At 41.2% G+C, this 24,617-nt stretch overlaps 2 protein-coding genes across 6 annotated transcripts in view; both read left to right on the top strand.

Moving 5' to 3' along the window:
- ptprfa (protein tyrosine phosphatase receptor type Fa) overlaps window positions 1-18,557 on the top strand; it is a 238,747-nt gene extending 220,190 nt beyond the window's left edge. The window contains exons 26-32 of the mRNA XM_029429417.1: window positions 273-558; window positions 2,344-2,522; window positions 7,078-7,204; window positions 8,157-8,282; window positions 10,079-10,233; window positions 14,364-14,499; window positions 16,531-18,557. Coding sequence (XP_029285277.1) covers window positions 273-558; window positions 2,344-2,522; window positions 7,078-7,204; window positions 8,157-8,282; window positions 10,079-10,233; window positions 14,364-14,499; window positions 16,531-16,599 — 1,078 coding nt within the window. The 3' untranslated portion in view covers window positions 16,600-18,557. The remainder of the gene's footprint in view (window positions 1-272; window positions 559-2,343; window positions 2,523-7,077; window positions 7,205-8,156; window positions 8,283-10,078; window positions 10,234-14,363; window positions 14,500-16,530) is intronic.
- A 1,205-nt stretch (window positions 18,558-19,762) lies between these two features.
- kdm4aa (lysine (K)-specific demethylase 4A, genome duplicate a) overlaps window positions 19,763-24,617 on the top strand; it is a 28,607-nt gene continuing 23,752 nt past the window's right edge. For all 5 annotated transcript variants that reach the window (XR_003832117.1, XM_029429241.1, XM_029429240.1 and 2 more), the window contains exons 1-6: window positions 19,763-19,892; window positions 21,368-21,532; window positions 22,426-22,601; window positions 22,738-22,852; window positions 22,944-23,137; window positions 24,549-24,598. Coding sequence is in view for 4 of the 5 variants with exons in the window: in XM_029429241.1 (XP_029285101.1) it covers window positions 21,380-21,532; window positions 22,426-22,601; window positions 22,738-22,852; window positions 22,944-23,137; window positions 24,549-24,598 (688 nt within the window). In the remaining variant the exon portion in view is untranslated. The remainder of the gene's footprint in view (window positions 19,893-21,367; window positions 21,533-22,425; window positions 22,602-22,737; window positions 22,853-22,943; window positions 23,138-24,548; window positions 24,599-24,617) is intronic.

The raw sequence follows: 24,617 nt of genomic DNA, 5'->3' as shown, positions 1-24,617 counted from the left end.
ACATAATATTATTCCTCATCTACCGCTACGTCTGATATTCTGCATTATTATTATATATTATTACTATCTGCAATATTCATAAGTTGGATCCCAGTTCTTCTCCCTTGAAACATGGTCTAACCTGATGTTAGCTTCTAAACCTCCTCTTCCCCTACCAGCTTACGACACTGTTCCACTAGCCTTAAGACTGTGGTGGTTCAACTTCTACTTAAAAAACACACCTGTATCCAGGGCATCTGAATAATTCATTATTTTTCTTTGTCTTCTGTCAGTGCCGGTGTTGGCCGTACAGGCTGCTTTGTTGTGATTGAAGCCATGCTAGAGAGGATGAAGCATGAGAAGTCGGTGGACATTTACGGTCTTGTGACATGTATGCGAGCTCAGAGGAACTACATGGTGCAGACAGAGGATCAGTACATATTCATGCATGAAGCCCTGCTGGAAGCTGCAACGTGTGGCAACACAGAAGTCCCTGCCCGAAACCTGTACGCCCACATCCAAAAGCTCACCCAGATCCCTCCTGGAGACACTGTCACCGCCATGGAGCTGGAGTTTAAGGTTGGTTCCTTTTCTTCTTCATTGTTTTGTGCATTGGTTGAGTTTGTAGAGCTTGATAGTCCATTGGCACTCCAGTCACATAACTGGCTCTGGTGACTTTGTATTGATTGACTTTGTGATGAACATTATAAAATGAAACAGTTGTGAAAAAAATGGCATTCTAAAATAAAAACAGAAGTATAATCAATTCTGAACAAAAAGAAAAGCAAAGATCTGAGAAAAGTAGGATTTTGACCAAATATGTGCTCTCTTGTTTTTACAATAGTAAAGAGTGTTACAATAGTCTAAAACCGCTGGGTTCCAAACCTCTGGCATGCTCCCTCCACCCTGAAGCCTACATTCATTGCATTTTTATAATCCAGTAACGGGGGGAAAGCAACTAAAGGAGTTGAGGTGACATTTTTCTGGAAATAACATTATTAAGAACATGAGGGGTTTTATACAAATGAAGAATGCAAGTTAAACTTTGCTTCGAGTTTTTACACACCAAATATGTTTGCTTGATGAGCATCACCTGTTGAACTTTTCCTCCCTGTCACATCTCTGTCCAACTTGTACTTTACATCACTTTGTTTACTTAATACATATTGCTAACCTCTTACTCGTAGCCTGGATAGCATCAGAGCACTCTTGAATTTGATTCATAGATCTTTTTCACAAAATACATTTTGACTTTACATACCGAGAAAGGCTCCGGCTGTACCACTAACATTAATCATGCTCCATTACAGCAGTTACTACAATGCAATATGGCAATTGATAATGCTTATGTTATCAATTACACTTGTGTTAGACAAGTCAAATGTCTCCTATGAAAAGGGCTAATGCATGTATATGTTTAATGCAAAGGCCTCTTATTGTACTTATCTTTAGTTTATAGAAAATGCAGTTTTTGTTATGTTGGGGACATGGCTTTGGAGCTTAAAGTCAGAATTAACAATAACAACAATTTAAGGGATTACATTTCAGGATGGTTTTTTTTATGTGTCACAAATCAAAAATGTTAATATATCACAAATCTTCCAACTTAATGGTAGTGCAATACTAAATGGCTGGAGTGCCCTTTTAACTGCATAATACAGTGAGAGCTAAGGACGAGGAAGGAGTTCAATCTGCAGTGTGTAACACAGATGAACTCCTTCTCAGAGTAGGAGCTGTTAGAGTTTAACTTCTGAGCTTCAGATGACAGGCCGAAGGAGAGAGAAAGAGTGTTAGCGTGAAAGACACAGTGCCTGGACAAACTGCAGGTCTGACGGTTATGTGGTTTTCCACTGTATGAGCTGCAGCACTGCACCACCCTCTGCTGCTCTGCCCTCTCCACACTGATTTAACCAGCCACAAACATAGGAGGTTACACCACAACACAAATCATGCTGCTTGTTCAAGTAAGCAGGGTGGCTGTAAATCCGGACAGAGCATAATGAGGTTTTGATCCTCAACTCACTGCAAATTTCTTTTGCAAGCACTTCTCAAATTGACAGTTGGCCTTGCAGTGCAGAGGAATCACATTAGGGCCTGTCAGCATAGCTAGCCCTGTCAGCAAACGCTACCTTCGCCAAATTGTATGTGTGTGTATGTGTATGTGGTCAAAAACTGTTTGCTTTCCGGCGGAACACCACTGTCAACAAACATTGGTTCCTACTTATAGCAGGAGTGCTAATTGGCTCCTACAAGCTCTTTAAAGCGCACAGTGGAGGAAGGTGGTGTAGTTGTGAAGCTGCAGTGCAGTCACATCTGGGCTGAGGAGCATCAGAGACATACGTGTCCTCCTTTTTGTGTCTGCAGAAACTGGCCAACTCTAAAGCACATACCTCAAGATTCATCAGTGCCAACCTTACGTGCAACAAATTCAAGAACCGCCTGGTGAACATCATGCCTTTTGAGTCCACCCGTGTCTGCCTGCAGCCAATCAGAGGGGTGGAGGGCTCTGACTACATCAACGGCAGCTTCATCGACGGATACAGGTGGGTCCATAGAAACCATTTCACTGCAGTGTGTGACACATAGGGACACTGAAAGAGGATGGTATTCTGCAAATAACAAAGGTCCACATGGAGTCCAGTGTAAAACAAAATTGGTCTTATTGACTCTCTCCGATGTTCTCCCTCTAGCCTGTTTGAAATAGGTGACATGCAAGAGAAACAAACGGATTCCTCCAATATTTCAAAATGCTGCTCCTGACTTTTTCTCTTGTGGGCCTCAGAACTCACACATCCGCGTATCCCTTTGCGAAAAGTGAAATAATGACTATTACAATTTAATGAGTGAAAACTACATTACAAACCAATTTAGTATTTACAGATTTTTGCATAACCCTACTCACCGGACATAAAAGTAATAGTTTTCATTGTGGAATTACCCATATTAGTGGTTCAACCTTTCAACAAGCCCATGGTTCATAAACAAAAAAAAACTAAAAAGCAAAAGTGTTACTCAGCCTATTTAAAACAAACAGGTCTTAATTACATATCAACAGTTTCAATACATCATAATGTCACTCCATGGAACCTCGCTCCATTAACGTTAGCTGTTAGCTCAGTTACTTACTCAAGAACCACTGTGCTGCCTACTAGTGATACGCACATCAGAAGACAGAGAAGAAAAGCAACATTTCCAACAGATTCTAATAGTTATGCTGGAACAACTCACATGTATCCATCGCCAAGTGTAGCGTCTCAGACCATAGTGCTGGTTGCCAGATAGAATCAGAGCAGCTTATAGTTTTGGTCTCTGTTCAGTCTTTGGCAGCTTCACTGCACCTGGCTGTTGTCTTCCACAAATATCTTTCTCTTTGTGTACAGAGTCCTCCTGCATTTGTCGGGGACCATTGTCATTAGATTAGAAGAAGAAGAAGAAGAAGAAGAAGAAAAATATACTTTGGAGTACGACCAGACTTATCCAGTAAATCTATCAACATGAACATACTATGAATATATGTCATTATTGTCACAACAAGTACACGTACACATACAAGTAGTGACATCTGTGTACAGATTTAGCTATTGCTAAAATTGCACTAAACCTGGACAGACTCTGGCTCTCTGTGGAGCAATCCTTCAAGATTGAACTGTTATAAATCAAATGAACAATTAAAAAAGGCCTCTGTCTACGTAAACGTGTGCGTGTCAACACACATGTTCGACAGCTAAATAAAGAGTCTGCCTGATATTCTGACACAACCCTACATATTAGATGTCAGCAGTGGTGTTGTTGTATGTCAGATAAAGAGCCAATCACAGGCCTCACAGAGGCATTTCTTCTATGAAAATGTAAAAACTAATTGGAAATACTTTTCAGTGCACCAGCAGAGTAAAGCATGTGCTAATGAATCACAACTTCCCATTTCACGTGCAGTGAGGGCGGGTGTGTCAGCACCTTATGAAGTCCCCTGGGCACCTCCACCAAGGGAGGACGGGGGAAGTCCTGTAATTCCTGTTGCAGTAATTAATGGTGGAGTGAGACACAGGGAGCTCCAGCACTCTCTGGGTTCAGCCTTTAAAGTGCACAGTGTGGATTAGGGTGGATTGAGGGGAGGGGGATAGACATGATAATGATGATTAATTGAGATTCCCAGTGACCTCAAAATACAACAGCTGGAGTCATTCACTTCAGCAGCTTTCCACTATATCATGTCCACTAGATGAGACAATACTTGAATAAAAATAGACTCCCTACTTAAACCACTTATTGAATTGAATTGAATACACTTTATTTTGAACATAAAAAAGGTGTATTGATTGTATATGTTCACTGTTATTTAATGGTTATTGTTGTGTTGTTCTTTACACACACACACACACACACACATATATATGTGTATACATATATATATATATATATATATATATATATATATATATATATGTGTGTGTATATATAAACAAAATAACCAATAAATAGCGGTAACAGACTTTCAATAAGCAACATAAATTAACATTTTATGTGAAAAATGGAGTATGAGGTAGCAGCATGCTTGTTTAGTCCTACCCCTCTTCTATACTAATCCATCAATACTCTTCATCAATAATCAACTGTTTGCCCGAGCATCCATCCCCACAAATAAACCACTATGTTCATCCTTATCTTAATTAACAACGTTACCCACTCAAGAATGCTTTATTAACTTTTAATAGCACTCTGTTATGGATTGGTGGCACTGATACTAATATTAAAGGAAAACGTTATCTCTCCATCACGTATATCTTATTAGTGTTGGTTATCGGTTATCCAAACCATTATTTCAAGGCCAAATTGAATGTTAATATCCCAACAATTTTGCTAATAATCCCTAACTGTGAAAACTGTGTAAAGAACTACGGTAAGTACAGCAGGTCAACATTAAAACAGGAAGCTTCTCCAAACGACGGAGAAGGGGCTTTTCTCATGTCATTTCCTAAACATCATCATTACCCGCACCAAATCGTCTGACCACATCACCCCCATCCTCATCCAACTTCACTGGCTCCCTGTTCAGCACCGGATTGATTACAAAAACCTTCTGCTCACATACAAAGCCCTCAACAACCTCGCCCCCACCTATCTCTCAAACCTCCTCCAGGAATACACCCCCTCCCGCTCCCTGCGCTCATCCTCAGCCGGACTCCTGACTGTCCCCACCTCCCGCCTCAGCACCATGGGAGCCAGGGCTTTTAGCTGCACCGCGCCCAGGCTCTGGAATTCTCTGCCTCCACACATCAAACAGTCTACTTTTAAATGCACTGTAAGGCGACCTTGGGTGTCCTGAAAGGCCCCTCTAAATAAAATGTATTATTATTATTATTATTATCTCTTCAAACCCATCAGACTTCTTATGCTGACGAATTGTCATTATACGGATATCTCAGAGCTTGCTTTACATGGATCAGGGAGTAAACAGTCAAATACAGTACAATGCCCCCTGCGTAGTGCGTACTATGTCTGCTATACAAATCTTCCTGCTAATAGCAGAAGCTTGTTCTGAGGTGTTTTTGCTGGACACTTAATCTGAGAGATTCACCAGAAACAGACCACAGTCGATTCATTTGTATTTCCTTATGAAAAATAGGGTTAATTCTTTGTGACACCTTTCCCCAGAAATTAAATATCAGAGGGCAGTGAAAAATTCAGTCTGTCAGACCATACCTCTTTCTTGCACTTGATGCAGAGGGGAGATATCCTGTGATAGAAAGTATTAAGGGATTGGTGTGTACTGGCTCTCTGTTAGCCTATTCACAAAAATACTTTTCCTATTGACTCCACTGCGTCAGACGTTCTGGGTGCTCTTTAGCAGCCAAACTGTTGGTTTTCTTGAATGCACTGAGGTTAGTAATGACGCAATTCTCATATTCAACCTCCCACATCTGACCCTAAACAAACTGCTGCTGCTCAGAGTTCTTCTAATTATTCAGCAGTGAAGTGCCAGAATAGCCAGTTAGTAAAGTGGCATTGAACAAAATACAGAAGCTATGGTTCCTGAGTTTTTATGTGTTTGTTGTATTATGAATTATTCAAATAATAGTCCCAATGCTTGTTGCAGAGGTAAACCTGAGAGCATGACAGAGGTGGACTCACTACCAAAAACAACAGGGCCTCGAGCCCTCACTGGCACACACAAATGATAGAGGACTGATGCATACAGATAACAAAACAGAAATACTCAGTCTGTGCTGCACTGGCACGAGCCCAAGCCCTCTGCTGCATGCTTCTGCGCTGCCCCCTGGTGGGCAGGTTCTGTAACCACAGAGCCCAGCACAGAGCTGAGCAGCTGGGAAAGCATCTGTCATTTTAACAGAGCTGTTAAAAAGGTCTGTGTTCAAGAAAAACATTTAAATATCAGTGCATACATTAGCAACATCTGAGTCATCACATTTACTTTAAGGAGGTGTGTAAATTAAATATTGAACACTTGAGTTCCTTCAACAGTTCACTGCCTGGAACGAGAAGACTGAATCTGAATGACTTCAGTTTTATTTTTGCAATATTATTGAAATCTCACATACTATAAATATGTGTGACAGTAATTCTTAATGTACATTATAAGTAAATGTATATTATAAAAAGGTTGTTTCTTTTAAGATAACATTCAATAATTGAAGCTGTTTTTCTTAGATATTTGTTTGATGTTCAGTTTACGTATACAAAAACTGGGCATTGTGCAACTACCGCATTGACCTGGACCCCAAGGGCCCAAAGCCCCAGGATCACTGTGTCGCTTTGCTGCTAGTTTATATTTTGGGTCAAAACAGAAAATATTGTATAATGCATACAAGGAGGCAAATACAGTTGTGTAAAAATCTAGTTTTAAGTAACACCTTTTATTTTGCTTGATATTGTGTTTAAATTGTGCGTATAACCAATTTTGCATTTAATTAAATGATCACTAACTAATGGGCACAACCGCAACGGTACCAGGTAGTATTTGTGTTGACAAATATAACTGACGTCATACTTCTGCACCAGGACTATAGTTTCGGAGTTGAAGAGGATGAAAGGAACCCATAGAACCCTGAGGAGTAATCGTGTCTCTGTTTCACTTTGCAGGCAGCAGAAAGCGTACATGGCCACCCAGGGCCCGTTAGCTGAGACCACAGAGGACTTCTGGAGAATGTTGTGGGAACACAACTCCACCATTGTTGTCATGCTCACCAAACTCCGCGAGATGGGACGGGTAACTCATCACGATCACACCTTATGTCATGTTGTGTTTTTGATATACTACACTTCTGATAAAAAGCTAAACTTGTGTGAATGTGCTTATTCAGAATACAAATGTTGATGGTTCACAGGGAAAAAACAGGCACAAAAGATACAAATATGGAATGCATTAAAGATTTGAACTAATTAGAATTTGGTTAACTTCTTTTTTAACACGATTGACCATGATGTTTGTGAGGATATGAAATTCCTGCAGATACTCTGTTGTATGCTTTTTCCTTGTAAAAAATGATGCTAAATTGTACTTATTATTATTATTAAGTACCACTTATAAACATTAAATTATAGTTAAGTATATTTAAGTTATTCTTTAGTTTTTAGTAAACTAAACAGACATTGCCCAATATATTTTAAACAATTATTAATACACGTTTAGAGGAGTATTAGTTCTCTTAATAAAAAAAAAGTTCTATTAGTTCACTCATGCTTTGAGTGTATTGATAGTGTATTGCCATGGTAACATGCCTTTATAATTGATTACAACTTCACCTTGTAATTGAGACCTTGTTATTTTTGTATAGACCCCTCTCATGTATAAGTATCACTTATACATCTGTCTCACTTACTCAAGGCTGGATTCCACCAGCTGCTCTGGGTCCCCAGGAACCCCCAATAAACCAGCTCACTACATGCGTTTTAAAATAAAATATGGTCAAATGACTATTTTCTAATAATAATAAAGTTGTTTGCTGTGTGCAATGTACTTGTAAGCTACAGAGTACATATATAATGCATGGAGGGAGAGAGATGGGGGTGGCCACATTATTTAAGTCAATAATTGCATAATTAATTACTTAATGATTATAGTGGTTTTATAGTTGTCTCATTTGCTTTACCGATACAAAAAGTCAGATATCCTGATTTCATGCCCCACAAGTGATATATCTGCTTTCTCCATTCTTTAGGAGAAGTGCCATCAGTACTGGCCTGCTGAGCGCTCTGCACGCTACCAATACTTTGTTGTGGACCCCATGGCTGAGTACAACATGCCTCAGTACATCCTGAGAGAGTTCAAAGTCACAGACGCCAGGGTAGGTTCTATCATGATCGTGATTTTTGTATATCCTGTTTTATTTTGAAGTGGTCACTCCCCCTTATGCCATGTCTAGTTGTACTTCCTGTCTGTGTGTTTTCTCCCTGTGATTGTTGATTTGTTCCTCCTGTGTCCGTTCACCTTGCCTTTGTGTTTTAGCTTTTCTCCCCAGCTGTGTCTCGTTCCCCTCGTTTAGTGTCTGTGTGTATATATCCCTGTCTTTCCCAGTGTTCGTTGTCAGATCGTCATCTAATTGTCTAACTTTTTACCGTTTGTATTTTTGTTATTTTGTAAGCTTTTTGAAATAAAGTCCTCTTTTTGTTAATCTCCTCGTCTGCCGTCTTGCATTTGAGTCCTCACCTTTTCCCCACCGTGAAAGGTTCCCCTTGTTGTGTGAGGCAGCAGCAGGAAGATTGCTTCAGATCAGTTCCTTTAATTGCTAATCAGCGCCACTTACGGTGCTATTTTTGTAACAGAAGTTTGTGCTGGCAAAGTAGCATTTTCATTGCATGCAAAGGTTTCTTTTCCCATATGTATCAGATTAGCACTTTGTGAATTTCACTCCACGTAAGTAGGAGGATTTAGACTCCTCACACCCCACACAGGGCACAGGGTTCAGGCTTGAAAAAAGAAAAGGTAATTTGACTGGTCATAACTGGGACCAGGTCTGCTACATCTATTGATGATGTACACTATCCTTCCCTGACCATATTTTATACCAAATATATTCTCTGTGCACCTATGATGAGCTTTGGGGCTTCAATTTGCAACATGAGTCTCATCATTGGTATATGAGAATATAACCTTTAGTCTCTTTTAGCCAGCTAAAGACTTTGTAAAGTCTATCACTGTGGTGCGCACAAACAACTTCTGAACTAATTAAATATTTAAAATGATCAAATTTCAATGTAGCCCCACCAGAGTCAAAGCTGAAGTCTTGGAGATCGTTGTACTGTACGTGCCGAAAGGTCAGATCAGATCCAGGGCTCGCAAATATCTCAAAGCTGTACACAATTTTACATAATGTGTTGTTTCACATTTCCCACACAGTTTAACACAGGTGTTAATCCAACTGGGCACATACAAGATCTCCCTAATTAACTTCTGCCAACTATGAGCAAATGACGCCAACAGCACATGGCAAATCAATCAAATTGCAGCGGGGCAACAGGTCATCAGTCCCACTTGGAATCAAATGTGGGTCATCCAGTCATTACCAAAGGCTTTGGCAAGCGTATTGTTTTCCCAAACTCGGGGCACTTGACATTGCGAGTGTGGGGCTATTCCTACATAGCGGCTTCTTGAGCCAAGTGCAATTAAAACACCATTTTAAAAGTTGTATCAGTCACTGACCTTAAATTGTAGAATAACGATAAATAACGGCAGTAAGCGTCATGTATTAATCCAGAATCATATTCACAAAATACACTCGTACCTTTCTTGCTACCTAAGATACAATATTTGGTTATTTCATGTATAATTTAAAGGTAGTAATTGCAACATTGAATTGGTTAATATAAACTCATAAGTTAATAAGTTTCAGTATTTGAGTTTCTTTTTCTTTCTTACTTTTCTCTTAAATTTACTTGAAAAAACAGCAAATGATGGGAAATTGTATGTGATGTATCCATGTATATGTGTGTGACTATGTTCCTAATAACAAGGAAATATTAAAACAAAGTAAAACAAGTAAAAGAAAACTCATGTCTGTATTATGCACATTTGACACACAGGTCTCTGCTGTCGATCTGTGTGTGAGTTACTTACAGTATCTGTCTCCTGTGTGTTTGTCAGGATGGTCAGTCAAGGACTATAAGGCAGTTTCAGTTCACTGACTGGCCAGAGCAAGGAGTGCCAAAAACTGGGGAGGGCTTTATCGACTTCATCGGCCAAGTTCATAAAACTAAAGAGCAATTTGGACAAGATGGGCCAATTACTGTGCACTGCAGGTATGTGTGTGTGTGTGTGTAAGAGAGAGAGAGAGAGAGAGAGAGAGAGAGAGAGAGAGAGAGAGAGAGAGAGAGAGAGAGAGAGAGAGATGAAACATACTTAACACTCGTCCTCTTGCTACAGGGATGAGCGAACATCATCTATGTGTGACTGTGTGTGTGACTTTGTTGCATGTATTTAAAGGGCACTTGACCCCAGCTTGTTTATGGGTCAAACTTCATAAGGTCATTTTAAAGATTTTAATGGAGGGAGTCACCGTCAAACAACTCATAATTCCAGTCCCTTTAGTTTCAGGGATGGACGCCAGGCTTGTCTGTGGTCTTTGTTATAAATGAACCTGTGACCGTAAACACAGAAATGTACAGTGGCCCTGAGAGCTCAACTCACTGCAAAATAGGAAAAACACAAGCAAATGAAGAAACATCTTCAGCAACTTGATGAAAGATGCACAGCATTTACAAAGCATCTTCAGCAACTTGCAGACACACAAAAACATCAATGTGATGACTCAAAAGAGAAGCTCACAACACAACGGAACTGTTTCCAGGGGTGACTGGGGAGTTTCCTAAAAGTGATGCACACGGCTGGTTCATTTGTTAATGCAGATTATTAATTTTGGTATTTTCTAATGTGATTAATTGACCAACCAATCTCCATCTTCATGTTATTGTTGTGTAGTTGTGTGTATGGGTTGGGTGTCAATCAGTGTTCAAAAGATGATGAATACATTTAAAAGAAAAAGAAACACAATTTATTATATAACGCAATTCAAGGCTCATGAGGAACTGCTGGCTATTAGGTTTCAACATCCATCCATCCATCCATCGTCTACCGCTTATCCGGGATCGGGTCGCGGGGGCAGCAGCTCCAGTAAGGAACCCCAATCTTCCCTTCTCCGGGCCACATCCTCCAGCTCCGACTGGGGGATCCTGAGGCGTTCCCAGGCCAGTGAGGAGATATAATCTCTCCACCGAGTCCTGGGTCTTCCCCGGGGTCTCCTCCCAGCTGGACGTGCCTGGAACACCTCCCTAGGGAGGCGCCCAGGTGGCATCCTTACTAGATGCCCGAACCACCTCAACTGGCTCCTTTCAACGTAAAGGAGCAGCGGCTCTACTCCAAGTCTCTCACAGATGGCTGAGCTTCTCACCCTATCTCTAAGGGAGACGCCAGCCACCCGTCTGAGAAAACCCATTTCGGCCGCTTGTACCCGTGATCTCGTTCTTTCGGTCATGACCCAGCCTTCATGACCATAGGTGAGGGTAGGAACGAAGATCGACCGGTATATTGAGAGCTTTGCCTTCTGGCTCAGCTCTCTTTTCGTCACAACGGTGCGGTAAAGTGACTGTAATACCGCCCCCGCTGCTCCGATTCTCCGGCCAATCTCTCGCTCCATTGTCCCCTCACTCGCGAACAAGACCCCGAAGTACTTGAACTCCTTCACTTGGGGTAATGGCTCATTCCCTACCCGGAGTAGGCAATCCACCGGTTTCCTGCTGAGAGCCATGGCCTCAGATTTGGAGGTGCTGATCCTCATCCCAACCGCTGCACACTCGGCTGCGAACCAATCCAGTGACTGTTGAAGGTCACAGACCGATGAGGCCATAAGGACCACATCATCTGCAAAGAGCAGCGATGAGATCCTCAGGTCACCGAACTGCAACCCCTCTCCTCCACGACTACGCCTCGATATCCTATCCATGAAAATCACGAACAGGATTGGTGATAAAGCGCAGCCCTGTCGGAGGCCAACATTCACGAGAAACGAGTCCGACTTACTGCCGAGTATCCGGACACAACTCTCGCTTTGGGCGTACAGGGATTGGATGGCCCTCAAAAGTGACCCCCTCACCCCATACTCCCGCAGCACCTCCCACAGTATCACCCGGGGGACCCGGTCATATGCCTTCTCCAGATCCACAAAACACATGTAGACCGGATGGGCGTACTCGCAGGCCCCCTCCAGGATCCTTGCAAGAGTAAAGAGTTGGTCTGTTGTTCCACGACCAGGACGGAATCCGCATTGTTCATCTTCAATCAGAGGTTCGACTACCGGCCGAACCCTCCTTTCCAGTACCTTGGAGTAGACTTTACCAGGGAGGCTGAGAAGTGTGATACCCCTGTAGTTGGCACACACTCTCTGGTCCCCCTTTTTAAATAGGGGAACCACCACCCCGGTCTGCCAACCCCTAGGCACTGTCCCAGACTTCCACGCAATGTTGACGAGGCGTGTCAACCAAGACATCCCCTCAGCTGCTTTGCCTCTGACACGGCAGAGCTGCCGCCCTTCTAGTCCTTACCCTGTAACTGTTTCCGGAGTCCTCCCTGATAACATAACCTGGAAGGACTCCTTGTTCAGTCGGACGGCTTCCCTGACCACCGGGGTCCACCACGGTGTTCGAGGGTTACCGCCCCTTGAGGCACCTAAGACCTTGAGACCACAGCTCATCACCACAGATTCAGCAATAGAGGTTTTGAACATCGCCCACTCAGGTTCAATGCCCCCAACCTCCACAGGGATAGCTGAAAAGCTCCGCCGGAGGTGTGAGTTAAAGATCCCCAGGACAGGGGCTTCCTCCAGACGTTCCCAGTTCACCCGCACTACCCGTTTGGGTTTACCAGGTCTGTCCAGAGTCTTCCCCCACCCCTTGATCCAACTCACCACCAGATGGTGATCAGTCGACAGCTCCGCCCCTCTCTTCACCCGAGTGTCCAAAACATGCGGCCTCAGATCAGATGATACGATTACGAAATCGATCATTGACCTTTGGCCTAGGGTGCTCTGGTACCACGTGCACTTATGAGCATCCTTATGTTCGAACATGGTGTTTGTTATGGCCATTCCATGACTAGCACAGAAGTCCAACAACAAACGACCGTTCGGGTTTAGATCAGGGAGGCCCTTCCTCCCAATCACGCCTCTCCAGGTGTCTCCATCGTTTCCCACGTGTGCGTTGAAGTCTCCCAGCAAGACTACGGAGTCCCCTACTGGAGCCCCCTGCAGGGCTCCATTCAGGGTCTCCAAGAAGGCCGAATACTCAGAACTGTGGTTTGGGGCATAGGCACAAACAATAGTCAGAGTTTTCCCCCCCATAACCCGAAGGCGTAGGGAGGCGACCCTCTCGTCCACCGGGATAAACTCCAACGTAGCGGCGCTCAGCCGGGGGCTAGTGAGTATCCCCACCCCGGCCCGACGCCTCACACCTTGGGCAACTCCGGAGAAGAATAGAGTCCAACCCCTATCCAGGAGTACGGTTCCAGAGCCAAGACTGTGCGTGGAGGTAAGCCCCACCAGATCCAACTGGTAGCGATCCACCTCCCGCACTAGTTCCGGCTCCTTCCCCCACAGAGAGGTGACGTTCCACATCCCCAGAGCCAGCCTCTGCTGCCCGGGTCTGGTCCGTCGAGGTCCCTGACCATCACTGCCACCCGTGTGACAGCGCACCCGACCCCAGCGGTTTTTCCCATGAGTGGTGGGCCCACAGGACGGATGGATGGGAGGCACCACGTAGCTTCTTCGGGCTGTGCCCGACCGGGCTCCGTGGCAAACCCGGCCACCAGGCGCTCGCTGTCGGGCCCTCCCTCTGGGCCTGGCTCCAGACGGGGGCCCCGGGCTTCCTCCGGGCAGGGTCTCTCCTTTCCTTTCCCTTTCTTTCATGAAGTCGTTTTTTAACCATTCTTAGTCTGGCCCCTCACCTGAGACCAATTTGCCTTGGGAGACCCTACCAGGAGCACTAGGCTCCAGACAACACAGCTCTCAGGTTCATAGGGACACACAAACCTCTCCACCATGATAAGGTGATGGTTCCCAGAGAGGTGGTTTCAACATCCATCTAATCTACTAATCTACTAATTCCCATAAACCAAAATCACTTTCAAACAGCACGGTAGTTCTTCTGGAAGAGGGTTTTCAAATAGAATAGTGAGAAGAGTGTTTGACAAACACTTACAACCAGTTGAGTTGACATGTCAAGATTTTCTGAAGTTCTGATTTTACAGAGTATAAGAATCTTAAAGGTGTCTCACAGGCTGCTAGGTGCATGTTTTCTGGCATCAATTGATTTGTCCTGCAGATGTGTTTCTGTTCGATGAACTTGCTAAATGAGAGTTTAATAATGTGTGTGTCCCCCAGTGCTGGTGTTGGGCGGACTGGTGTGTTCATCACCCTGAGCATCGTCCTGGAGAGAATGAGATACGAGGGAGTGGTCGACCTCTTCCAGACTGTCAAGACACTCCGAACTCAGAGGCCAGCCATGGTGCAGACAGAGGTATGATAGACGGAAGAAAATGACATGTGAATAAGAACAGAGCATAGTGGGGTAATCATTCCTCGATAGAAGATGTTGAGCTGAATGTGTGATTACAAAAATCTGAAAACCCAGACGTAGAAACTTGAGGAAACACAGCATCAAGAAATACCCAGAAAAATATGAGAATGGGTTTGTATTTAAAAGATGAAAGTAATCATAATGCAGTGTTCTCACAAGTTGAGAGGGTATTTGTGGCTGTTGACTCATAGTGATGGGGGCGAGGTCGTGTCGAGTCAAGAGTTGGCTTTTAAATGGTTGCTATTCAGATATGTATATATGTAGCCGGTCTGTAGCTGACACCACGATCGACTCTGCGTTGTGTTGTGTAGAACCAGGAAATAACGATGGAGAACTTCTGCCTGTTCAATCAGCATTTATTGTCTCTGACCGTTGGTGTTTTCCTTAACTTGTCCATAAATTACCATTAAAACAGAAGAAACACAAGAAAGTCATCATCATACGGTATCTCCACAGTCTGGGTTTTTGGACATGCACCCCTCTCTTCAGCGTATCCTTCTCCCCGTCTCCCAAAAAGTGGCGCGAACCCCCAGAAAGTGCCGGTTTCAGGAGTATCAACATAAAAGCATATTTAACAAAATAAGACTCCTCGAAATAAATATACAAAAAGGAGTATTATTACAACAAAATATGTACAATTAGATGTTTGTGAAATATAAAACATGTTATCATTTGTACATCGGTTACATATATAATAAATCACAAAGACTTTGTGTCGTGTTTTAGTATTTTGGTACAACAGTTGCAGGATAGAGGTAATCAGGTCAGGTTCAAGGCGATACGTAGGATCCAGTAGGACAACACATGTACATACAAAAACACAATCACAAGCCACCAGCTTACATCTGATTAGAAAAGTATCTTCTCCACTGTTCACTTCGATAGCATGTACAGTATGAGCAACTAAGCACCCCCTTTAAAGAAGATTAATATCAAATCACCTACATACTGTACATACAAAGACTTTATTACCCTGATAGAGTATTTGTAATTGTTATGACTGTGTGAAGATGGTACGTTTGATCTGACAGTTACTTCAGGAGTTGCATGTTGAACTCATTCAGAGAGACTATTGAATACACTTGGACAGCGGTGGAAGAAGTATTCAGATCATTTACTTATGTGAAAGCAGCAATACCACGATTTACAAACATTGTATGCAAAAAGTCACTTTAGAATCATAAACAAAATGTTCTTAAAGTACTAAAAACCAAACATATTGGAGTGTTATATAATTCATTTTACATCATAGGATTAGTATTACTGTGTACTGTGTTCTAACTGCCTACAGTTAGAATCCAGCTGGTAAACATATGGAACATTTTGTTTGCCATATCAACTTAAATTGTAATAACATATCAGTGTTGTGTTTCTGTTGTTTCTGCTGCTCCCAAGTGGTTAAACAAATCAGTTTTAAGAAGATGTACTGAAGTTATATTCAACTGCTGCACTTTGATATTGTATCAGTTTGCATTACCAGCTGCTGCAGCACTACAAATGAATGTCCTACCTGAAATATCTCACTAGCCTACGATCTATTTTAGATTTATTACTGTGCTTAGAAAACACATTTTCTAAGTGATGTTTACATAACTTGCTAACACACAATATACTGTATGTATCATGTTTTTGGGTGGATGAATTAAAACATGAATGCTGTTAGTCCTATTCAGAGGGTAGTGGTGTACTTCAGTCTCTTGTGGGCCAGAAGAGTATTACAACAACAAACACAAAATGATCCTGACAAAAAAAATTAAATTAAATGGAAAAAAAGTAACTTAGTAAAATTATCCTGGGAAAAGTTTATTTTTTCTGTTTCATAGATGAAAATTTACATTTTTAAAAGAAAACAACTTCAGACTCATCAAACTTAGATAGAGGATCAGCAGAACAGTTTTTTATCACTTGCTTCTCAGGGCTTCCACATGTTGTCCACTTAAAACTGACCCAAACATTGTTTTCTGTCACTAGGACCAGTACCAGCTGTGCTACCGGGCTGCTCTGGAGTACCTGGGAAGCTTTGATCACTATGCAACATAACCCCACCCAGAAAGACTCAGAAGAGTTGTGTCTCCTCTTAGCCATGTCTACTGAGCTCCATCAGTTCCTGAGGCCTGATGAGGAGGCTACGAGGAGGCCTGGAGAGGAGGTGACAGCAGGGAACAGGGGAGATCAGAGGAAAGAGGAGAGGGGATAGTCAGAACGACCTCCTCCTGTGAGCTGCCATGAATCTGCCACATCCCGAAACCTAAACTTCCAAAACACAACCCTGAGAGACTTGTAGCCATGACTCATTCCGATTCTTGACTGAATACTCCCGTCACTCCCCAATTTCTGCCTCCTCCTTATAGCAAAACAAGTGTTCTGCTATTTTCATTTATATCTATCATTACTATGTTATAAATATTTAGAATTTATTTTGTAATCACTTACCCTCGTATATGTCTTAATGGGTCTTTTTTTTATTTGCTTATATTTTTATTAGCACAAGGGAGATGTATTTTCAACATTAATACTCACAGCTGCTAATAATTTTATTTTGTACCATAGATATGATATTCTAATGTTATCATTACTCACTTGATCTTATTTAGGGGGAAATGTGGCTTTGACATCCAACAGAATGATGATAATGATATCTGCCAAACAGGTCAAAGCAACAGTATGAAATAAACCTATGGCTATAAACATGCACATATACTGACTATTCTCCATAACTGTTTACTGATTTTCTCAAAGCCATCAGAAATCTGGAGACTTTCAAAAAAAGAAATATAAAGTTGTTGGAAAGGTTGTTTACGCCATAGTTCCCACAGCCCCTCTGGACATACACTCAGGTAGAATGAACACAGACCGTTTGTTCTTGAACCTTTGGAATTAGACGTCACATTCTAAACATGCTCTGTGCATGAAAAAAATAATAGAAGTCCATTATGGCACAATGCTGAATTGTAATCAAATTGGTTTAGTTGCCCAACCATAGGATAAGGCTGGCTTCATTCCATATTTTCCTTTTGTCAACAAATCCCATGAAAACACTAAAAGCAACAATGTGTTAGTCCGTCTCTTAAGACTTTATTACTTCTCTGTCTGGGGCTCTCAGCTCCGAGCACATGATTCATACTGAAAACATACTTGAACAATGGAGCTCTATGACCCAGAGGCAGAAGATACATCAGGCTTTAATACACATACAACACTTAGTAGGATCAGTTCATTGTTGCTGTGGGTTTTCACAGCAGAGGAAAAAAGACGCTATACAATATCACCAGACTTATTCAGAACTTTCTGTTAAACTTTGTGTTAAATGTTCTAAATTCAAAAATGTCCGACCTGTTGATCTTTATAAACCCAACACAGTTCACAGCTGAATATTAGCAGAAATGTAGGAATGCGGGGCTACTATTAGAACAAATGAAACATTTGGAGTTTGTGAATGATCACAGAACATGTGATCTCACTGACCCTTTGACTGCTATCAGCCAGCGTTAGCTAAGCTTAACTGAAAATGTGTCTAGCTTATTCTAACATACAATCTGGTTCCAGTGCACTCATACTCATTTCATCAAATTTCGGGCATTGTTTTGATACAAAAATAGCCCACATGGACCCCTATACTGCACCCAAAATGACTAATACAGGGAGGTGATTTAGTGATATCCACAATCTCATGACCTGTACCTTTCTAATTGCATACAGCTTACATAGACAGGACTCACGAGCAGATACACTGGAACCCCATTCATGCTATATTACAGCTCAACTATTTTATCACTGTGTATAGCAGTATCAATGTTCAGTGTTTTTCACTGGATGAGATGACAAAGTGAGGTGGCTTTGGATGAAGTGAACCATATAAAGGATTCATTTCACAGGGTCGTGCTGTCGGGGTCCTATCTGTATACATGATCTGTTTTCTATTTGTTAATAAAAAGCAGCCAACAATGTCTTGAAAACCTTGATGTTAATAAAGTTGAATAATTGTTTTTTTGTATTAACATAAATGGCTGGATTTCTTTCCTTTCTCAGCTGTGTAGAAACTAGTGTGCAGTGACACTCCGTGGACGAACAGCCCTCTTTGCTGCTCTCTCAGGACAGGTGGTAAACGTCATGCAGAGTTGCATAATACACATACACAATCTTCTCCCTTTCCTTCTGTTGCCTATGAAGTAGTGTTCCAGATTAGCACTGTTTCACATTTATTGAGAACGTTTCATAAGTGAACGTTCAGTATCATGTGTCAGCTTTGCAAGACGGACATTTTATTGAGTCAGAAAATAACTTTTACAAAGATTCCTGCTGGACTATTTATTATACTGCACAACAATATATATGACATTTACTTAATAAATGTAGCAACATCTCGATAAAAATAATACAAGTAAAAAGTCTTGTATTTAAAAAATAAAAATAGTAGTAGTTCTTTTAAAAAAAGGAATTCAGTGTTTCTCAAGAAGAATATTCCTGGACGTGTGAAGACCTCATTGAAAATACGTTATATTACATATATGAGGTAATGTATGTTTTTAGAGGTTGTATAAAAAATAGACTTGACTTGAATCTAGACCATCTAGATATATGTTATAAGAGATATAATTTACAGAAGAAGGCCACAGCATATGATTTAAATCGTATTCATACTCATCACACCATACCCACCTCATACATAGCCCTCGTGAACTGTACGTGACTTTATCCAGGTTTTTATTCAGGTTTTTCCTTTAATCTGGCACCTATCTGTGTATGTTCATATATTACAGCTGGCAGATATAACACTGTAAACCGAGGTTGGTGTTTTTGAGGGAAGTCATTATCACTGTAAACTAAGTTATGAGACATTTAAGTCTTTGAACATCAAATGGCTGTTGATAGGGAATATAGTATATAAGGCCTACATTTCTTATAGCTGATTTACGACAGACCTGGATGGGTGTCTTCATCCTCTGTGTTTCACATAAAGAGGATTATCACAGTAGATTCATCTTTTTCATGTAGTCTATTCTTTGAAAATAGTTTGACAGTTTTAATAATTGGGGGTAAATATTATATAGCTTTATAAGTAAATAACTGGACTAAGGAACAGTAAAAACATTATTAAATCTCTGACAGACTGGGAAAACTTGGTTCAGGCATGGGCTGGAAGAGAGGGCGCTCTGATTGGCTGGGCGACCACGGAAGCCCCTCCTGCTGAGCTCCATGTAAACAAACACACACTGAGCATGCGTCACTGGAATAATGGAGGACGGTCTTTTCCACCCGGACTGATGCTGTCTGTATTTCTACTCTACTACCTGTGATCTTAGGAAAAACAATTCGTCTACATTTCAGCGCGTGTAAGTTAATGTTTGACACTTTAGAATTAGTTCGTTTGAAGGAAAGCAGGAGTAACTCTAAGTTTCAGCGTCAGCAACAAGCCATGTTTGCTAGTTTGCTAACTGAGACCTGAGGCAGCTGTCAGATATCTCAGTTCGCGATACACTTTGCGGTTGCTTCTGCTTTCAATAAATGTTATCTTTTTTGACAGGACAACTTGCATTGTCTGTAAATGTTATTGTTTATTATTCGATTCACTCTTGAATATGATATTGGTTCGGTTTTTGTTGACTACACTTTTAATTCCTGAGACGCAGAGCCAGCTATCTCGCAGTTAGCATGTATGCTAACATGTATACAGTTAGCATGTATGCTAACTGCGAGATTGCTGGCTCGTTACGTTAACGAACGTTAGCTAAATATTTTCCCGAGGAGCAGTGCTGTCAGTGTGTGGAACAGACGGGGTATTTATCCAATCACAGGCTGAGCATCGTACTCCATCAGGGTTGTATCCAATCACAGTTACACGGCGGACCCCAAGTCTTCTGGGCTTTGCTTGTAACGTCCGGAATGGCAGAGTTTACAGTACGTTGCCTGTTATCTCAAAGTTGAACGTTTTCTTGTTTGGTCAACGCTCCACGAAAAGATGCACATTGCAAAACTAAGGTAGTCAAGTTGGAGGTTTAAGTTGGAAATATGTCTTTAGTAACCAAGGGGGAACTTGGGTAAATACAAAAAAGTATAAAAATATCCAAAAAGACTATTAAAAAAACTATACTAAATACATTTAGTAAATACCTTTTGGATACCATTTATTTTCACAATTAGAATAAAAGAAATTTCAAATATTAAACTGGGTTATACATTTTATTGTGGGTCTCTATATTAATTAAGACAAGCTTTAACTAAGTGTAAGTATAGTGGTTTCTGTTTTGTTGTGGTCTTGCATGGAAAAAACAGAAATAGAGTAAAGGTTTCGCAATTCTAGAACAGTGTCTCTGGACTCTGCTGGTTAATCTAGTTCAGGTTTAACAAGTCAGAGTATAGTGGCTTTTTATCCAGACCTAGTGTAATGTGGTCTAAGTGGTGTTTTTTTCTGGACCTGTTATAATGTGGATGGAGGAAAAAACTTTGAAATCAGCATTTATTCTACTTTCACAAACAGAATAAAAGTTTCCAAATCTGACATGGGGATTAACAGTTTTGGGGCTGTAACTATGATATATGGTACTGTTTCAATAACTAAGCAGTGTAACAACAGAGAATTGAGCAATAAATATTATCCCTTAACTTTCCCCATAACTCCCGAATTGGAGAACATCTTCAGCAGTGTGCATCAGATGGTCTGGTACTGTCAAGTCATGGCACACAACTGATGTAGGTCTGTTGACTTTAAGAAACTGCATTAAAAGGAAGCCAGACACTGTCAAAAATGTAACTGTTAGTCATGTAACTTATATGTTTTCATGATAATCATGTCCATGTGTTCAATCAGTGTTAAGGTCAAATGAACAAACCCAAGATGACTACAGACAAGCCAGCCCAAAGCGTGGGCTCCAGGATAATGACGTTTACCCCCTCCAAAGAGGAGTTCAAGGACTTCAGCCGGTATATTGCCTATATGGAGTCACAAGGAGCGCACAAAGCTGGAATGGCAAAAGTAAGTCCGGCCTATTGTATTTTGTCAGGTTATTGTAATAGAATAAGCTCACTAAATATTTCTCCTTTTAAATATACTGTTTGTAATAACTTTGGAATTGAGATATCTATGTGCTCTATGTGGAATTCAGCATATCTATGAGTGCGTTTACATGGACATGAATAACCTGTTTATTAGGCTTTTCCCGGTTATGATCATATTCAGGATATGATGTTTACATGAGCACAGAGAAATCGGGTTATTTATATTCCCTGTATACATGATAAATACGAGTAACTCTGATTACTGCATTCTCTTTGTGCAGGCAAAGCGGAGAGGAGATTGACATGAAATATTAAACACTACACTGTACTTAACTTCTAATTTCTTCTCTGCTCCAATTGCTAAAATACAATATTATCTCATGGTCAGTAACCTCTTTGGATTGCGAACAGCTGTTTGCTCTGAGCGCATCAACCTCCACATCGATGCAGTTCTGTCACTGTCATATTCATATTGCTTATTCATGTTTCTCATAAACAGGATAAGGGCTTGTCCCGGTTTCTGAAAAAAGGGATATGCCAATAATCCGGTCATGAGCTGGTTGTTCATGTCCATGTACATACAGTCTATGATTGAGGGATTGCCTCCACATGGCTCTCAACACGAAGACGGCTGACATCATTCTCTGCTCCGGACGCCTTTACTCCACTATATTGTTTTATAGCTGCTATATTAATGTACTGAATGTCGTGTAGATAACCTCTAAATCCAATCGCATCTTTGCCATATTTTCGATCTCTGTTGCCTTGAAACAGGAACATGTACATTTCCTGTCATAGACATCATTCTGCTGCTCTGAGTTAGTTTCTCTTCTCTGTTTTCATTCTGTGTGTTTTATTCTTCTCTTGCAGGTTATTCCACCTAAAGGCTGGAAACCTAGAAGGACATATGATGATATCGATGACCTGGTGATTCCTGCTCCCATTCAGCAGGTAGTGACCGGCCAGTCCGGACTGTTCACACAGTACAACATCCAGAAGAAGCCAATGAATGTCCACGAGTTCCGCAAGACTTCCAACATGGACAAGTCAGTTTACATAGTCAAATTATGAAGCACAGTTGATTGATTAATGTTTTTCACACATTGACCATAAGATTATAATGCAGACATCCTGGTACAGCGCGTGACCCATCAAGCTCTCTGCTTGGATTTCTCATTGTAGGTTCTGCAATCCCCGATATGTGGATTTTGACGAGCTGGAGAGGAAGTTTTGGAAGAACCTGACCTTCAACCCACCCCTTTATGGGGCTGATGTCAGCGGAACACTGTATGATCCAGTGAGTGGTAATGGATCTGATAATGCCATTGCATTTTTACTGTATCAGTGTCATTGCGACTAAGAGCCTCTGCTGAATCCCTCCTTTACAGGATGTGACTGAATGGAACATCGGCTGCCTCAACACCATTCTGGACACTGTGGAGAACGAGAGCGGGATCAAGATCAAAGGAGTCAACACACCATACCTCTATTTTGGAATGTGGAAAAGTGCCTTTGCGTGGCACACAGAGGACATGGATCTGTACAGCATCAACTACCTGCACTTTGGAGAGCCAAAGTCCTGGTACAGTCTCTGACACACCCTTACACCCTCACACCCTTGCCGTACACACTGCCGTATACACCGCACTTTAGCTTCTCACTGCTTAAACTTTATTTTAGTGACTTTCATGCAAAGTTGCAATACAAGAATACAATGAACATGGCACAGTAAAAGAAGGTATATAATTTTTTTAAATATATTTTAGTGGATTAAGATTAATAAACTGCTAATGTAAAAATATATGTCTTAAAGCTAGGGTGGGTAAGATTGGAGAAGCCAGGTAATGTACACAGGCGGGTAGTTTGACAGGTGGGTAGTTTGACAGCTGTGACAGCCACAGATATCAGATTATTATTCTTTTTTTTTCTCATTTGCTATATTGATTGCATGTCTGACATGTATTCAGGCACTAGTCCATTGAGTGATTTGAATACTAATAATGGGATCAATCTATTCTAAATTGACGGGCAACCAATTTATGGACTTTAAGACCGATGAGATGTGTGCTCTTTCTGGTCTTGGTCAGTACACCTGCTTCATTCTGCTTGACCTGTAGCTTTCTAAGGAAGAGCAGAAAGTAGAGCATTGCAGTAATCAAGCCTGTTAGTAATAAAGGCATACATTAGTTTTTCATTATCTGCCTGGGAGATAAACAGTTGCACTTGCGCAAAACCCGGTCTTGTGACATTACTGATGAGAAATTCAAAATTCAGATATCAACCTATACCAGCCTATACCAAGCTACACCAATTTATACCAACCTATTCCAACCTACACCAACCTATTCCAATCTACACCAACCTATTCCAATCTACACCAACCTATTCCAATCTACACCAACCTATACTAACATATACCATCCTATACCAATCTATACCAATCTATACCAATCTATACCAACCTATACTAACATATGCCAATGTATACCAACCTATACTAACCTATACCAACCTATACTAACATATACCAACCTATACCAATCTATACCAACCTATACCAATCTATACCATAGCCAGAGAGACCAGTACACTCCTGTAGTCTGTTAACAAGGATCAAAAGCTGCGCTTAAATAAAAACAAAACTTTATATTGAGAGTTTCTTGTAAGCCGAATATAAATAGAAACAAGTGTTGTTCCAGTCCAATAACTGATGTGTTCAGATTCATTCAGGCAAAAAGATTAATCTATTTTACTAATCTATTTCTTAGTGTTATTAATAATTGCTGATTAATGTGTTGGTTGGCCCAGCTTTAAAGTACACTATGTCTGCAATTAATGATGACGTTTGTTAAAGGAGTTCTTCTTTGTGGTTATTACTTGCAGTCTTCATTCTACTAAATCCTTCACTTCCATGAACAAGCGCATATCTTTACTCTGCCGTCAATCTCCTAGCATCATCACGTTTGATATATTGCTGTTTTGTTGGTCTTCAGGTATGTTGTCCCACCAGAGCATGGAAAAAGACTGGAACGACTTGCCAAGGGTATGTGATGCGTTCTCGC

Source organism: Cottoperca gobio, chromosome 4 (genome assembly GCF_900634415.1).
Source record: "Cottoperca gobio chromosome 4, fCotGob3.1, whole genome shotgun sequence".
NCBI lineage: Eukaryota > Metazoa > Chordata > Actinopteri > Perciformes > Bovichtidae > Cottoperca > Cottoperca gobio.
The sequence above is the reverse complement of the archived record's forward strand: the minus strand, read 5'-3'. Positions and strand labels throughout refer to the sequence as shown.